The sequence below is a fragment of the Nematolebias whitei genome, chromosome 9 (genome assembly GCF_014905685.2).
Source record: "Nematolebias whitei isolate Nwh7 chromosome 9, NemWhi1, whole genome shotgun sequence".
NCBI lineage: Eukaryota > Metazoa > Chordata > Actinopteri > Cyprinodontiformes > Rivulidae > Nematolebias > Nematolebias whitei.
The window spans coordinates 26,408,915-26,427,017 of NC_056506.1; the positions used below are offsets into that span (position 1 = coordinate 26,408,915).

The 18,103-nt window shown below is 39.0% G+C and overlaps 1 protein-coding gene across 1 annotated transcript; it reads left to right on the forward strand.

The window, feature by feature from the left end:
- The first annotated feature begins 2,094 nt into the window (after window positions 1–2,094).
- LOC119414511 (complement factor H-related protein 1) lies at window positions 2,095–18,103 on the forward strand. The gene is made up of 9 exons (XM_037681606.1): window positions 2,095–2,164; window positions 2,256–2,447; window positions 9,820–9,999; window positions 10,072–10,263; window positions 13,335–13,391; window positions 14,232–14,393; window positions 14,480–14,644; window positions 17,785–17,810; window positions 17,967–18,103. The coding sequence occupies exons 1-9, from the start codon at window positions 2,107–2,109 to the stop codon at window positions 17,988–17,990; spliced, it is 1,056 nt and encodes a 351-aa protein (XP_037537534.1). The 5' UTR covers window positions 2,095–2,106; the 3' UTR covers window positions 17,991–18,103.

Below are 18,103 nucleotides of genomic sequence, written 5' to 3' on the forward strand. Positions count from 1 at the left end.
AAATGGACATCAATTTTTTTAATTTAAGCAGGGCCACAATTTTTACAGTGTACTGGCCAGTAGCCCTCACCACGATAGTTGCTAAATGCTTCAAAAACTGGCTTTTAGATAAGATGGTTCTAATTTTAGCGATATTACGCAGGTGGAAGAAGGCAGTTCTTGTAATGTTTTTAATGTGGGGGTTAAAAGGCATGTCCTAATCAAAAATAACACCAAGATTTTTAACATTAGAGCTGGAGGCTAGATTAATGCCATCCAAGGAGGGCGAAAGACTGAAAAATTAATTTCTAAGATGCTCAGGTCCAAAAACTAAAACCTTTGTCTTGTCTGTGTTCAAAAGCATAAAATTTAGGGTCATCCAGGATTTTATGTCTTTAAGACATAGTCTAAGTAGCTTATTGGATTCATTAGGTTTTGTGGGCAAATATAACTGTGTATCATCAGCATAACAATGAAAATGTATCCCATGCTGTTTAATAACATTACATAGTGGAAGCGTATACAAAGTAAAGAGTATTGGTCAAAGCACTGAACCTTAAGTAACTCCATGACTAACTTTGGTATGAATCTTTCCAAGATCTCCAGAGTCCAGATGCAGGACTAGCACATCTCACATCACTATCGTCACCAAAAAATCAAGTGTAGACATTTACTTCTGTCTGATCTTCAGCATGTTCTGAAAATGAGTCATATAGAGTGTAAGGCATTTCAGCTTTGTTAAACACACCAACACTTCTTTCATCCAACCATTTTCTTTACCCACTTTTTTACTTTTAGAATTGTGGGGAGCAAGTGCCCATCTCCAGCAGTCACTGAACATGAGGCAAGAAACACCCTGGACAAGGTGCAAGTCCATTACAGGGACACATAGAGACAAACAAGACAAATAATTATTCACGCTCTCACTCACACCCATGTAGAGCTCCCAATTAACCTAACATGCATGGTTGGTTCCGTGGGAGGAAACCGGAAAACCCAGAGAAAACCAATGCACAGTGACAACTTGCAACTCCACATAGAAAGACCAGAAGGAGAACCTGCATCCTTCTTGCTGTGAGACAACAAAGCTAATCACTTCACTTTCATGTCACCCCTTAGCAGCGTCATTGTACAGATTTTTGTCAGTATTGTGCATGGTCAAGGAAGCAGTATTCTTGGTGCACATAAAAGTAATCTGTGGTTTCAAAAAATTGCCACTCAGAAAGTGGATACATGGTGAAATGGCCACTCAAACATCAGTGAGACTGTAGCTGAAAATGTTTTATTATTATTATTATTATTTTGAGAGATTTTTTTCACTAAACAGTCTCCCAACAGTCACATCTCAGTAAAATAGAGCCTTTAATGTTTACAAGAACAAGAAATAATACAAAGGATACCTACACATATTATTTTGCACAAGGACGGTAAAACAAAAGTAAAAATGAAGGTCAGATGAATATTTATGTTAACCAGTGTTGTTTTATATTGTGGTATTAAAAAAAGTTGACTTCAGTATACAGTAGTCATGAAGAAAACTATAAAACACAGCTGAAAATACTTTACAAGAGTAATATCATCAGAATTACAGTCAGAGCTGAAAACAGTTGGGTGCTTCACAGAAAATGTGTTTAGTGACTTAACATTTGTTTGTTATTTCAAAATGTTGAAGCTGATCTTAACACGCCAGGACCCTAGTTTCAAACCAGGACAGTAAACACTCTTGGATTTTTTTAAAATAAATATTTCTATGACATTAAACAATGATTGACTTCTGGTCATGTGGCTATTTCCCACTTGCTAAATTAAACATAATATACATTAAAAAATACAAAAATAATTCTTTAAAATGGTTATTCTTGTCATTTAGAGTTCTCACTGTTACAAAGAGTAAAAAAGTATTGGTCTTTATTTTCATGTTTTTCTTATAAACCCCAATTAAGCAACATGCAAAATGTACCTATTTCTACATCTTGTGTTGACAGCAGTGACAGTTCAATGCACTGTTTACTTTTTCTTCACTTTTTATCTTTTTGCGGGAAATGCCAGATAATTAATTATTAACTGGTTCTGATTTGAACAAAGCTCTTAACCTTGCTTTCTTGCTGTAGTTTGGTTTCTGACAACATGTGGTTGAGGTGTCTTGGATTTGCTCTTCTTCTGTGGATTCCTGGAGAGCTGCATGGTAAGTGGAATAAATATCTGTTGATGGAGATATCGGAATAGTCTCAGGATATTTTCCCATTGAAATTTACACGTTTTTCCTCTGTATTCAGCTCAAAGTGCACAGAAACCTTGTAGTGCTCCCAGCCTGGACAAAGGGTTTTGTCTCCCTGTGCAGGAATCCTATCCTCATGAAACACACATCACATATGCCTGTGATAATGGATACAAACCTATAGTGGAAGGCTGGTGGGCAACCATCACATGTCAAAATGGTACATGGTCTCATGATCCACAGTGTATTGGTAAGTCTTTTACTAAATCATTTTCAAGTGATTCCATGAGGTTAAAAGAAGGCCTTTTAAATCAAGATATACTGCAATTTTGACTGATTACCTGTAAGCAATTTTAACCAAAAAGAAACATTTTTGTCATTCATCCATCCAGTGTATACATGGAATGACTATACTTCAAAAATACCCCAATAAAAAATACCCTGATAAAGTATTCAACCGTTGATACATTTCTTTAAATGTGTACCTTTAGATCAGGGGTATCAAACTCACTCACAAAAGGGGGCCAAAATTAAAACCTTTTTCAAACTAAGGGCTGGTTTCAGAATCTACATTAATCAAGTTAGATACCCAACATATTTTCTTGGTTGCAGGTTCCTCAAAAAAGAGTTTGATTGGTCTCACTCGATGTTCTCTGTTGTACTTTTGACATCATAATTAAAGATTACTGAAAAAATTCAAGTGAAAAAAGTATTTTACGTTTAACATGTTATCTTGGGGGCCAGAAAAGATGTCGACGAGGGCCACATTTGGCCCCCAGGCCTTGAGGTTGACATATGTGCTTTAGATAAAAATGTAAAAACGCACAGGAGTGTCTTGGTTGTTAGTAATGTGACACAGCACTGGACACACTGGTTTCATGCCAATGCTGCAAACCACTCTAGTGAGAGCTGGCAATCACGGCATAATGATGTCATATGGACCACATCGTCTGCAAATAACATTAGAACCCAAGGGCACCAAACTGGACTCCTATCACCCCACGGCTGCACCAAGAAATTCTGTCCATAAAAGTTACGATTAGAGAACGAGCAACCCTTACTAAGTCTGACTCTGTTGTGTGGGTTGCAAGATTGAATTAAAGTAAAAAAATAAGCAGACACGTGGATCAGCTTTAGTTCTCCTGTTTACTTTCACTTTTCATTTTTTTCATGTCACACTCAGCTTAGTATATTTAAACAACAGTCTTAGACTGCCCTCTAGTGCCCTTTCTATGCAATAATAATCCTACCACAGAACATAACATTTTCCCTTTTCTCTGAAGGAATTACTCACACAATATATAACATTTTCTTGTGTTGTACTTTAGCAAAACACTAGTACATTTTTACTGGTTTTAAAGAACACTTGTAACAGTCTGAACAGCAGTAATTTACATTTTGTTTTCACCTTATTTTACAAAAGCTGTTAACCATCTTGGTGCCTTTCAAGATCTCTGGCTTCTTTTAAATTCAACAGATTCATTAATGTTTCCAGGAAGTGCAAAGGTATCCAGCGCAGTGTCATTGTTTTGTTCTGAGCCAGTTAAAGCTTGTTTTGGGAAGTGTGCAAGTTTTGAAGCATTCCACTTGCATCCGTCGTTTATTAAATATGTGTTTTGTCCATCTTTCTTCATGACAGTCTGTGGTTCTGTAAATCTTGAAGATCCTTTGGGAACGTGGGCAGGTCTGCGAACACAAACAGTGTCACCCACTTTGACTGTTGATGTTTTAGCTCGCATCTTCCTGTCTGTGTATTCCTTAATTTTATTCTGCTTTTGTTTCACCCTCTTTTTGATTTGGGTGTGTGTTTTGCTTTTCAGTGCCACTGGGAGTATGTTTAACGTGGTGCGCATTTTTCTGTTTTTCCATTAACTCAAATGGAGTTGCTCCCATGGTTGCATGAGGAGTAGCTTGGTAGTTGTGCAGGAACTCTGTTACAGCGTCTTTCCATGAGCTGTGACTTCTATCACATGTCTGTATGCAGTCCTTAAGTACTCTGTTAAATCTCTCCACTGCACCATTTGCTTTGGGGTAGTATACACTAGACCTTAAGTGCTGTATCTCCCCCTCTCTCAGAAAGTTAGTAAAGGCTTGAGAAGTAAACTGACAACCGTTATCTGAGACAAGATACATCAAATTACAATCCCTACTGAACTTAGTGGCTAAAAAGCAAATGATGACATCTGTACAGTAGAGGCGACTGCAACCTCAGGCCATTTGCTGTAGTAATCTGTAAGTACAATAGCATATTGGCAGTCCCATGTAGCATTTTCAAATGGGCCTGTAATGTCTATTGCAACTTTTTCCCATGGTTTACTGGGTAATTCAACTGGTGTAAGTGGAGCATGAGCAGTTATAGCTACCTTATCACTGAACTGGCAGTTAACACAGGAAGTAATGACAGAATTTACAAGTTTGTCAAGTTGTGGCCACCAGAACAGTTCACGCAGTCTCTGCTTAGTATGAACTATTCCTTGGTGTCCCTCATGTGCTAAATCAACAACTCTGGTACGTAATGAAACAGGAACAACTAGTCGATCAGTCCCTCTCATTATCAGTGAACCATGAACTGACAGCTCGTCTCGTACCTGAAAATATGAAGTAAGGTTCTCGGGCAGACCTTGTTTGCATTTGGGCCAACCTTTTTGAATCTGGTTGCGCAGCAGTGACAGTTCTGGGCAGGTTTCACTGGAAGTAGTGAACTCTGAAAGAGAAATGGCACACGGTGACTCCTTAAAAACAGCTGCAATCATGTCAGGTTCCTCTGTAGCCTCATTTGCAGCAGGAAGTGGTAGACTGGAAAGGCAGTCAGCAGTGGCGTTTTGATGTCCTGGGCGATAAGTGACATCATATGTGAAGTAGAGCAGTCGAGCTGACCATCTGGCGATCCTCAGTCCAGCACGTCCAGAACCTTTGGAGGTGAGTAAGGTTGTAAGTGCTTGATGATCTGTACGAAGGACAAAGCGACGACCCCAGAGGTAGGGTCTCTACCTTTCCACAGCCCACCCGCAGGCAAGAGCTTGACGTTCAACTGTGGAGTACTTGCGTTCAGCATGAGAAAGTGTTCTGGATGCAAAAGCGACAACTCTCTTACTTTGATATGAATGTAGTTGTGTCAATTCCACGCCCAGTCCATAATCAGAAGCATCAGTATTAACATAAGTTGGCAACTCAAGATCATACAGAGCTAATGCAGGACTATTGATTATCAGTTCTTTAACTGCGGTAAAGCTAGATTCTGCTTCCACTGTCCACTTGAAGTTTAAGTCTGTGGAGTCTCTGAGCACTGCATGAAGTGGCTCAGTAACAGCTGCAAAACCTGGAATGAACTTACTGTACCAAGATGCAAGACCAAGGAAAAATCTCAGAGAAGACGTGTCATGCAGAGCTGGAGCATGGATCACAGCAGTGACTCTGTCCTAGTCCAGTTGAAGACCTTCTTTTGAAATGGTGTGACCCAGGTAGTTGAGTGAAGGTTGATTGAACCTGCATTTTTGCATGTTAAGTTTGAGTCCAGCATCAGTCAGGGCTTGAAGCACTCTCTTTAAATTTTCATCATGTTCTCTTTGTGTAGATCTGTAGCAAATGATGTCATCCAGGTGTGTTTGTACGCCTGGCAAACCTGCAAGGCTGATTGACATAATTTTTTGAAAGGCAAATGGGGCAGATGCTAAGCCAAACGGAACTCTGCAGAAACGAAAAAGTCCATCATGAGTGATAAACGCAGTAATATCACCACTTTCAGGATGCAGAGGCATTTGGTGGTAGGCAGATGTTAAATCAATAGTAGAAAAAACAGTAGCCCCTTGTAGATTTGAGAACAGTTCATCCATATGTGGTAAAGGATGGCAATCAGCAACAACAACTTTATTTGGCTCCCTTAAATCAGCACACACGCGTGGCTTTCCACCATCTCTCCTTTATGTCACGATTATGGAAGAAACCCAAGGCGAAGCATCAATATGTTTAATGATGCCCTTATCTTGGAGATCGTTGAACTCTTCTGAAACAGCTTGTCTCACTGAAAATGGCAGTCTCCTGAGTTTTTGTTGCGCTGGAACAGCATTTGGCAGTATGTGTACTTTGTGTATGAAGTTTTTGGCATAGCCTACTTCCTGAATTGACATTTCTGGAACATTTTCTGGTTCAGTCTTTGGCACAGCAGGTTGAACAGTAGAGGTAGGAGGGGTAATAGTAGTTATAACTTTTCGTCCTTCGAGTTTCATACGTAATGCCTGAAATAAATCTAAGCCTAGGAGAGCAGCACCTGACTCTACCACAACAAGAGTACCTACAGTAGAATAATTATCATGAGAAATAGTAACTTTTAAGCACAGTTTTACAAAAATGTTCTCTTTTGCATAGGTAACAAGAGCTAATGGAGGTTCAGTTAGGGCACATTCTGAGAAGAAGGTGCAGTAATTGTTCTCTGGTATAATGGAAACAGATGAGCCTATATCTACAATCAGCTCAACATCTGTACATTGTCCATTAGCAATCACTTGAACTGTGCAGAGGATCTTGTCTTGTACTGCATTGTTCATGTAAGGAACTGTGGGTTCATTAATGACGACTTCACGTACCTCCTTTTGAGCTGAATGACATACTCGTGAAAAATGTCCCACTTTACCACACTTGTTGCAGGTCACTTTAAAAGCAGGGCATGAAGGTTTGTTAGCAAGGTGATTAGAAGATCCACAACAAAAGCAGGAACGGTTACCAGCAGCTTAAGCCGTGGCAGGAGCAGGATTCGGTGGCAGCTTCTTCTTCATATCCCAGTGACGGCTTGGCTTTGATTGTTTCTGTACGGCCCTCACTGGAGCAGAAGCGCCAGCAGCAGTAGCATCAGAGAGAACGTTAACATCCCTTAATCCACGTTAAATTTGCAACGCCAATGTAGTAGCTTTAGCAAGCGTTAGGTCTGGTTCAAGTAATAATCCGTCTCTTATGCGAGTGTTAGCAACACGCTCGATCAGTTGATCACATAGCATTTGTTCCTCCATGTTTCCAAAATCACATGCAACAGCTAACTCACATAGATAATCTAAGAATTGGTTTACCATCTCATTGGGCCTCTCTGCTCTTTGTCGAAACTTGTGACGTTCAGTAATGACTTCACCTTCGGCACGAACTGTTCTTTTAGAGCGGCAATAGCAGCAACAAACATGTCTCTAGTGTTCGGCAGGGTGTAGAAAAGCCGTTGAGCCTCCGTACCCAAGGCATGAAGTAGAACCGCGTGCCTTCTTTCATCAGGCCAGCCACCTCCCACGCTGCGATCACCAATATGTAGTTTTCAAACATTTTTAACCATGTTGTAAATGATATTGCTTGTTCCCCTGGTCATGGCAGAAATAGAGCAGGTAAAGGCACAGAAATAGATATCCTTGTCGCCAATGTTGTGTGGGTTGCAAGACTGAATAAAGTAAAATTAAGCAGACACGTGGATCAGCTTTAGTTCTCCTGTTTACTTTCACTTTTCGTTTTCTTCATCGTGACACTCAGCACAGTACATTTTAACAACAGTCTTAGACCGCCCTCTAGTGTCCTTTCTATGCAATAACAATCCTACCACAGAACATAACAATCTCTAACCCTGAAGTGCTGTGTTGTCATCATTGTATGTTCCCATGCAATGATGAAATTGGTTCTCTGCTTAACCCGTCACACCTGAGAAATTCCCAGGTGGAGCAGTGAGCAGCTAAGCATCTGGGAAGCAATTAGGGATCAGGTGTCTTGCTCAAGGACACTGCGTCATGTGGTAAATATTGATAAATAAGATAAATAAATGTTAACAAAACAATACTCCAAGTTTGGGTCTACTGATTCTGTCCAGCATTTTCCTCCACAGTCTGATCCAACTCACCATCAGGTGGCAATCAGTTAACAGCACATCTTCACCCAAGTGTCCAAAACATAAGGCCACAGATTAAGTCTACCATCTACCTGCAGTCTAAGGTGTCTTGGAGCCATGTGCACTCCTGCACACCCTTTTGATTGAACATGGCATTCATTATAAACAAGCCACGATTTACACAAAAGTCCAACAACAAAACATGTTATATATTACACATATGTACCAGTACAGTAGACCCTCGCTACGTCACGGTTCGTTTATTGCGGATTTGCTATATTGAGGATTTTCAAAGTAAGATTGGATATAACACAATTGACTGATTGATGGATGAGCCATGAGTTGTTTATTTAAAACAAATTCTTTGAAATGATTTTGCACCATGTGTGCAGCCCAAAAGTGCAAGGGAAAGCTCCCTCTTGCAGCAGATCATGATCTCCTCTGCCAAGCACACACATTTCTCCTGCATCGACTTTTTGAAGGGTTAACCCTTTGCTGTCCAGATGCACCGATGGACTTTTGTCTTCCAATTTAAAATTCAAAGTCTGTCACATCGTCAAATCATCGTCATCACAAAATGTAAAAGTGTTAAAAGTTTTTTTTAATTATTTTAGAACTTGATGTTCAGTCGTTTCAGTGTAATTGATCAAGAAGTACATTTCTGCCCCGTTCTGTAGAGCTGAAGCTGTGTGACATCCTTTGATGTCCTGCTGCACTTCTCTTCTCTACAATTTTAATTTAGATACAGAAATATTTTTAATAAACAATTCATGCTGTATGGATTGCTTATTTAAAATGTTACAGTATTTAAATTTAAATAGTTTATTTAAGGAGGGAGATGGGGAGTAACAGGTGAGGAGTATGATTGCAGCCTGGCACATGTCGAGACAAAGTTTTTCTGAACTTGAACTGAACTTGAACTTGGACTATTTTATCCCTACTTTGCGGTTGTTCACTCATCGCTGGTGGCATAGTCCCAAACACCCACGATAATTGAGGGACTACTGTGCATCAAAATTATAGGACTTCTCCCCAAACCATTCTACCATGTACGTCGCCATAGTTTACATATTTTCAGCACCTTCTGCTGTTTCTGTAGGTAAACCGAGATTGTGTAGAGGCAGGGCAGCCGGCTTGGAACCCGAAAGTCCCAGGTTCGATCCCCAGTCACTGCACATCACGTGGCGTCTCTGGGCAGCACATCTCATCCCCAAAATGTCCCCCGGGCGCTTTCAATAGCTGCCCACTGCACCACCTGGTGGTGGATGGGTTAAATGCAGAGACTAATTTCGCCATTGTATGGAAACATACAGTGCTGACATTGTGATGACATTATTATTATTATTAAACAAAGGCATGTGTTAGATAGTATGTGGTCACAAGTTTTGCTTGCAGCTTCTTCTTTTTTTTTATATTTGTTTTAACAAAAAGGAAAAAATATTTTACAGATTGGAATGAACACTCTTTTTTTTTTTTTTTTCAAAATTCAGCTTATTATTATTATTATTATTATTATTATTATTATTATTATTATTATTATTGTGCTTATAGCAAGTTGTAACTTTGTTCAAAATATCACCCTAAATTTGTGTCAAAATGCTAGCATGCTACATCTGCTGATTATGTGAAGCCTTTACAAATGTGTAGGTTGACTTAAAATGAAAATTAAAAAAAAAAAAATTCTATTGTTTTTCAAACGTGGGTTTGTCTTAACTTCTGTCTTATGACATGATGTTTTTTTTAAACTCATACAAGTTTTTTTCTTCCTCAGACGAAACAGCCTGCGTTTCACCAACAATTCCCAATGCAAAGAATATCCAAAGCTCAAGTGTTATTTATAAAAATGGACAAATATTTGAAATAAAATGTAACAAAGGATATGTATCCAAAAAACAGCAAAACTCACCTCAGTGTAAAAATGGAACATGGATCTCTGTGCCTATCTGTGAAAGTAAGTTTGTTATTTATATAGCGTCTGGTATAGCATATTTTTCTCTTCTTACTTTTCCCTCCTTATTTTTAGAAAGTCCAACAGCATGCAGAGAACCACCCAATATTCCCAATGCGGTCATCATTCATCAGAAACACCAGGAGGTGTTTGATATGGGTTCAGAAGTGGAGTATCAGTGTAGAGATGGATATGTTACACAGGATAAAAACACAAAGAAATCCATCTCTTGTAATAATGGAACCTGGACTGAAGGCCCATTGTGCAGTAAGTGAGCAATGTGCTGGGCTATGAAGTAAAATTGCTTCTGTTTAAAGCTATTCACATGTATGGTACTTAAAAGAACAGCAATGGGAATTCTAACCCAAGAATCTTGTTACATTTTGTAAAATCATACCACAAATACAACTGGAGTTCACGAAATGTTATAACAAATTATAAGTTGTAGTTCAAGGATACTCTGCTAATTCCAGATCAAAAATCAACCAAATCAGTAAAGTTTCTAATGTCAAGGAGGCTATCCAACACATGGAGACCAAGAAAACATTTTTTTAATGACAGTAAATTTTGCATATAGTCTAAATCTATAATTACTCAGACCCTTGTTTAGTTGTTATCCAAACATATACTGAGTATGAATTCAAATCCAGATCTCCATGGTGTAATCATTTTGATTTACAGTGATAATTTTTGTGTTATTTTCTTCTCAATCAATTCCACTGTGCTAATAATAAAGTTTGTCAATGAGAATATTAAATTAATTGAGGTCTAGGATGTGTTATTTTAGTGTTCCCTTTAATTTTGTGAGCAGTGTATTTAACTTTTAGCTGTAGTATGAATATGGTCCAAAAATGCAGATTATAATCCTATAAAATTTCAGCCCAACGATTTTTGACTTATTTTGTAATAATGTAGAATAAAAAAATGCTCACTCTCCCAGTTGTTCAACCTGTGCTTTACCTCTGATGATCTCATTCCTAATCTTATCCATCCTTGTCACTCCTAAGGAGAACCTCAACATCTTCATTTCTGCCACTTCCACTTCTTTCTCCTGTCTTTTTGTCCATGTCTCTGTCTCCAGACCATACAACATAGCTGGTCACACCACTGTCTTGTAAACTTTTCCTTTGACCTTTGCTGACACCTTTTTGTCGCAAATCACTCCTGAAACTTTTCTCCATCCACTCCATCCACTCCATCCTGCCTGGACTCTCTTCTTCACCTCTTTACCACACTCCCCATTTTCCTGGACAGTGGAACACAAGTTGTCGTGATTGTTGTGTTGGTTTTTAAAGGTAGAACCCAAGGATGCAAGCAGGACTGGGTAGACTCGGTGGTAAAATAAGAAGACACTTTTAATAACACAAAAATAAACGGCTGCCGAGGGAGCAAAACGTACATGTAGAAAATCACAAGGAGGCACTCAGGAAAACACCAGGGACTCGGGAGGATTACCAGGAGAATACAAGACGATGCCCAGACAAGGAATAGCACTAAGACACAGACTTATATACAAACACTGATGAGGACAAAACACCTGTCAGGCTCACAGGTGTGGGAAAAGGGAAATCACACGAGAGGAAACAGGACAGAGACACACCACTAGGGGCAATATCACCACACAAGTACTTGAAGTCCTGCACCTTTGTGACCTCTGCTCCTTGTAGCCTCACTGTTCCACCTCCTCCCTCTCATTCACACACATGTACTCTGTCTTACTACGACTGACTTTAATTCCTCTTCTTTCAAGTACATGCCTCCATTTCTCTAAATTATCTTCCACCTGTTACCTGTTCTCACCACAGATTACAATGTCATCTGCAAACATCATAGTCCATGGGAATTCCTGCCAGGGATTCCAGTATGGACCTGTCAGTCCATCACCAGAGCAAACAAGAAGGGGGCTCAGAGCCGATCCTTGATGCACTCCCACCTCCACCTTGAAGCTGAATCTGAATCCTTGAATCTGTCACTCCTACAGCACATCTCACCATTGTCCTGCTGTCCTCATACATGTCCTGTACCAGTCTAACATACGTCTCTGCCCCTCCATTATTCCTCATGCAATACCACACCTCCTCCCTCGGCACCCTGTCATATGCTTTTTCTAAATCCACAAAGACACAAAGAAGTTTTTGTCTGACCCTCTCTGAACTTCTCCTTCAGCATCTTCAAAGCAAAGATGTCATCTGTGGTGCTCGTTCTTGGCATGAAACCATACTACTGCTCACAAATTGTCACGTCTTGCTTCCACAACTCTCTCCCAGATCTTCATCGTGTGGTTCATCAACTTAATTCCCCTGTAGTTGCTACAACTCTGTACATCACCCTTGGTCTTAAAAATGGGCACCAGCACACTTCTTCTCCATTCCTCAGGCATTTTCTCACCCTCAAATATGCCATTGAATATATGAGTCAAAAACCTCACTGCCATCCCTCCAAGACATTTCCAAACCTCCACTGGTATATCATCATGTCCTACTGCCTTCCCTTCTTCATTCTTGTCAGAGCTTTCTGGATTTCACCCTCACTAATCTTTCCCACTTCCTGGTCCACAGTTTCTATGATCTCTACTCTTCTTTCTCTTTTATCCTTTTATTCATTAGCTTCTCAAAATACTCCTTCCATCTTCCCAGCCCACTCTAAACTTTAGCTCTCACGCTTGTTAGAACAAACATGGAGTGGTTTGTTACATCACACCAGCTGAAGTTGACCCACTACACTATCACTGTAAAATGTGTTTTAGATAATATAAACTTTGCTTAAAAAAAACTAACATATTGTGCAGTGAGTTGAACATCCCCATAAAGCTGTACTAAGAATCACTTAAAACCATTTTATCAGTCCAGTTATACATCTACACATCTGACAAAAGACAGCTCTACATATTTAGAAAAACATATATTTTAAAAACTCTTTAACATTACTATATTACAGAAACAAAGCTAAAGTAAAAGAGCAAAATATATATATTTGAAAGCTAGGAGAAGTCATGCTTAGAATTTTACTTTTATGACTTGATCTTTAGATAACAAAACTCATTTTGAAATAATAAAGATACTTTATCAGAAATCAGGACAGCACTGAAATTGGAACAATCATCATTAATCAACACATCTAGCTTATCTCTAAGTGTCGTGATAGTGACAGAGTGCTGACTAACATAAATAATTTTTGCAACAAAAATTGCGTTCTTGAGAAAAAAGGCTGCTTTTTGTAAATGAGATAAAAATAGTTTAGTTATTTAAAAATACTACAATAGTTAGTCCTGATCATGAAAAAAAATTCTTCATATAATAAAACATCAGTCTAACAGATGCTTCTGCTTTGTCTTCCAGAACCTCCTTCCAGCTCCATGTCTGATGAAGACGACATTAAACCTCCTTTTGTACCAAGTAAATATACAAATCTGTGTTTTATTTGCATCTAATTTGCCGTTAAGTATTTAAATCAAACAGAGGCCTTCTTTATTGGCATTTCTTTCGAGTAGCTGCAGGTCACAGAGCAAAGTCAAGCTCATGTCTCATTTATTAGTGAATCAGACCTCTCTGAGGAGAAACTGTGAGCTGAAAATGTTACACTTAATATTGTAAGGATTCACAATGGGGACCTGGAAATTCAACCACAACACAGTTGAATGAAGAGGTTTATTTACTACTTAAGAAAAGGGGGCCCCAGAAGGACGTGAGCTGCAACTCTGCAGGTTTGTGACTGAGATAATCTTGAGACTGAGAACGTGAGGGGCTCAGAACTAACCTGCAGAGTTTGATCACGGGTCGTGATGCAGCGGCTGCGATGGCATCAGAGGAGTGGAGGCTCACTTTACCGCGGTTTCCTCTTCAGCTCGTGGAGCTTGGTTCTGAAAACTCACAACTCCTAGAGTCTGGGGTCTGAGATTGTGGTCAAGATACAGGTTGGGTTATTCACAGAGAGGCAGAAAAGGCAACACTTATCACAGGGGTTTAGCAAGAGTCAGTGGTCAGTAGGCAGAGCGAGAGTCGAGGTCCAGAAATGCGATGGGCAGAAGTTATCCGTCGTGGGTAAGGCAAAAGCAAGGAATCCGTGGTCATGAAGAGCGTCGATAAACAGAGAGAACAGAACTGGATTTCTTCAGGCACAAGGCGATCAGATAATCTGATGCCAGGTGCACTGAAGCATGACTTGACATGAACGTGAATCATTACAAATATATTTGATTTTTTTTTAAATTAAAAGCTTTTTTTTTTCATTTTCAGTCGAGAATTGTGGAAAAGTCCCTCAAGTCCCAAATGGTGAACAAGACAAACATGAAAACATTCATCTGAAGTACACCTGTGGATACTTTTATAAGTTGGAGGGTCCAGAGATTGTGGTGTGTCAGAGTAACGGAGAGTGGTCTGAAATCCCCACCTGCAGAGGTAAGAGCAAGTCAACACTAACAGTTTTTATTTTAGTAATTTATCTAATCCAATGAGAAAATGTTTTATTAATTTATTTTGTACAGATGATTTTTGCGAGATCAACACTGCAGAACATCCTGACCTGATAAATGTTGGAGTTAAATCCATCAAAAATGGCAAGACAGAGCAGATGAAGTGCAAAGACGTATATGTTTTTCCAAATTATTCTGTGGTCAAGTGCAATAATGGAAAACTGGAGAAGAGCGCATGTAAGTAACATTTTAAGATTATTTATATAAGTCGCTCTTAAGAGAAACTGTTTCTCTTAGTTTTGACAAAAAAGGGTGAACTCCTGTCATCTGGACAGTTTTAACTTGTTTTTGTGACCTGGATGATTGAGCTTTCAAACCTTTCTCTTAGTTTCAACCTGTTTTTGTGTGTTTCTTGTGTAACAACAGAGCAACATTTTGTATAACTACGCATGTGAGACATTTTAGAACAATATTTTATGTCTTTATCAGTGTTTTTCAGCTGGAAAAACAGACAAATTCAGTGCAGTTAAACATCACAAGGAGCAGCTGTAGAGACATCACTTTAAATTTCTGCTGATTTCACCAGAACAATATTGGTTAACTTTTTGGTACCATACAGTGTGATCCCACAGTTGTTATACTAACGGTGGTCAGATTAGGTTCAGTTTGCTTCTGGATTACGAGCGAGTTGTCACCTCGCTTACTGAACAGTCTTCCTACTTCCCACCAGGTCTCTGGTGGAATTGAAGCTGAGCAACTTTGAGAAAAGGAAGAAATTCCTAAATTACAATGACGATAAGATGAACAAACAAATGTAACAAAACAATAAAATATAAATGAAACATAGACCAAATAATACCATTAATACTAACTCATGTGGTAAATCAATCATGATATGACAGAAACAAAGCTGTTTTATTATTTTTCACGTTAATATAATTGAATCTAACCAGGTTGAGTTAGGTCCTCTGGACGGATTATTCTTTGTTGAAACATTTAATTTTTTATCCAAAAGATTTCTTCGGGCTGAGGTGCCTCAGACCAAAGAAATCATCTGAATCCATCCAGATGACTTGATTCAACCTTGTTAGATTTATCTACCTGGATTATTGAGCAGCATCAGGACAGCCACCTGTTATTATCCACCTGAAACGCGTCTTACTCTACCTTCAACTTTAATGTGGTCTGATCCACAATGTGTACCCTCACAAGTCTTAATAATAATAATAATAATAATAATAATAATAATAATAATAATAAACTTTATTTATATAGCACTTCCAACGCCTTGCATTGACCAACGTGCTTTACAAAATAATGCAAATAAAACCAGTGCACAATAAATCAGAGCAAATTAAAACACAGCCATCATAAAAGGAAGTAAAGGAGATGAAAAATACTGAATACTGAAACATCCAAAGCCCTTTTAAATAAATGGGTCTTCAATTTGGCTTTGAACAGAACCAGATCAGAGATGGCACGCAGCTCATGGGGAAGAGTATTCCAGGCTGTTGGGCCTGCAACAGAAAACGACCGGTCCCCCCATTGTTTGCACCTTGATGGAGGCGCCTCCAGCAGATTTTGACCGGCAGACCGTAAAGCTCTGCTGGGCTGGTGGACTTTCAAAAGTTCTGAAATATAGAGCGGTGCAAGGCCATTCAAAGCTTTAAAAACAAACAGCAGCAGCTTGAACTATCCTAAACTGAACCGGGAGCCAGTGTAAAGATGAAAAGACAGGAGTGATTCGTTCATGCGTAAGTGTGTTAGTCAACAAGCGAGCGGCAGAGTTTTGTACAAGCTGTAAACGGTAGATAGAAGACTGATTAATTCTCACATGTAAGGCGTTACAGTAATCGAGCCTAGAGCTCACAAAGGCATGGATGGCCTTCTCCAGATCACTACGGCTAAGGAGTGACTTTACTTTAGAAAACAGACGGAGCTGAAAGAAACTTGCTTTCACGACAGAACTGATCTGTTTATCTAACTTTAAGTTACTGTACAGTCGAGCTCCACTCCTAGATTTTATTACTACCTGGTTGGAGTGGGGGAGCGGAAAACCTACATTGGGAGAGATGTTACAAGAATTACCAGAAGCACCAAATAAAATCCATTCAGTTTTATCATTATTTAAGAGGAGAAAATTTTGATGCAGCTGATAATAGAGTTTAGGCTGAGTGAGGAATTGTGAGTGACCAGCAGATAGATTTGCAGATCATCTGCATACAAATGAAAAGACAAGTTATGGCGTGCAATGATAGGTCCTAATGGCAGCATGTAAAGTGAGAAGAGAACAGGCCCCAGAATGAATCCCTGAGGTACACCAGAGGTCAGAGTGTTAAACCACAATGACCGGCTCGACACCATGATGTGTGCTATTACTTTTATTGGTGTTTCAAGTTACCACGACGGCATAATTTGCAAACAAAGACGCAATTTTTCTCATTGAAAAACTGACTAAACTCTGAACAGCTAACTTCCACAGTGACGCATAGAACGAAGAGGTCTCTGAACAAAACGTTGACTAACTTTTGAAGCCATTTTGGATCAAGATGGCTGCCACAGCTACCTCAGAAAACTCAAAATTGACTATAACGCTGTCATTCTTTGAGATACTGAGCTGAAATTTACATGGTTGTAGCTGAGAGCTAGTTGCTATACATTCCTAATGTAAATTGAAAATCCAAGATGGCTACCTTAGCACAAAGGGAAAACAAATGATAACTCAGCTATTTTAAAAGATATTGAGTTGAAGTTCAGCACGGTGGTACCTGACAGCGATGCACAACACATTCTGAATTCAAATCTAAAAATGCAAGATGGCCACAAATGGATATAACTCAGAGGTTTGTAGAGCTATTCAGCTGAAATTTGGTGTACTAGTACCTGAGAACAATCCCTAATAGACTCTGATTGCAAATCAAAAATCCAAGATGGTTGCCGGAGATAAAAAGGAAAAATACTACAAATCGACCATTTTTAGAGATATTACCCGTACGCTGAAATTTCGTATGGTGGTAGGTAACTGAGAGCAAACCCCAACACATAGAGCAGAGTCCGAGTTTTTTTATTGTCATATGCACCACATGTGGTACATGTGATGGAAAGAGATTATGTACACAAGGTCATAGTACTGTAGTACATAGTACATAGTATAGTACATAGTACTGTCAAATCAAAAATTTGAAATGGCCGCAACATGGAAGTCCCAGTCAAAGTTTCTCCAGGAACTTTCTAGTTGAAACTGTTATTTCAAATAACACATTAAAGATGATAAAACAAACTAGTCTACACAGTCAGAAAATCAGTCTTTGTCCGCCAGAAATATCATTTAAATTTATATTGTGCTTTTTAAAAAATTTTTAATTTACTTTTCACAGGTTGTAACACCTTCCAAATCAACACGGTGAGTGTTCTCTGTTAAAGAAATGTGTTATAATATTGTTTCCATCTTATCTGGATGCATCTTCATTGAATCACTACTAATGTTTTTTTACATGTACTATACATATTTTTTATTTAAACTAATTGTTTGCTGTTACTGAAACCTGTTTTGAACCAGGGTGTCCGAGGCTGCAACAAATAGAAGATGCTTCCGACTTCCATTGTTGGACAGAACATGACGACTCTCGCACACTGTTAGGTGTTTGTTGTTGTTGATTTGTTTAACCAATAAAGATCTACAGTTTGAAAAGTAAA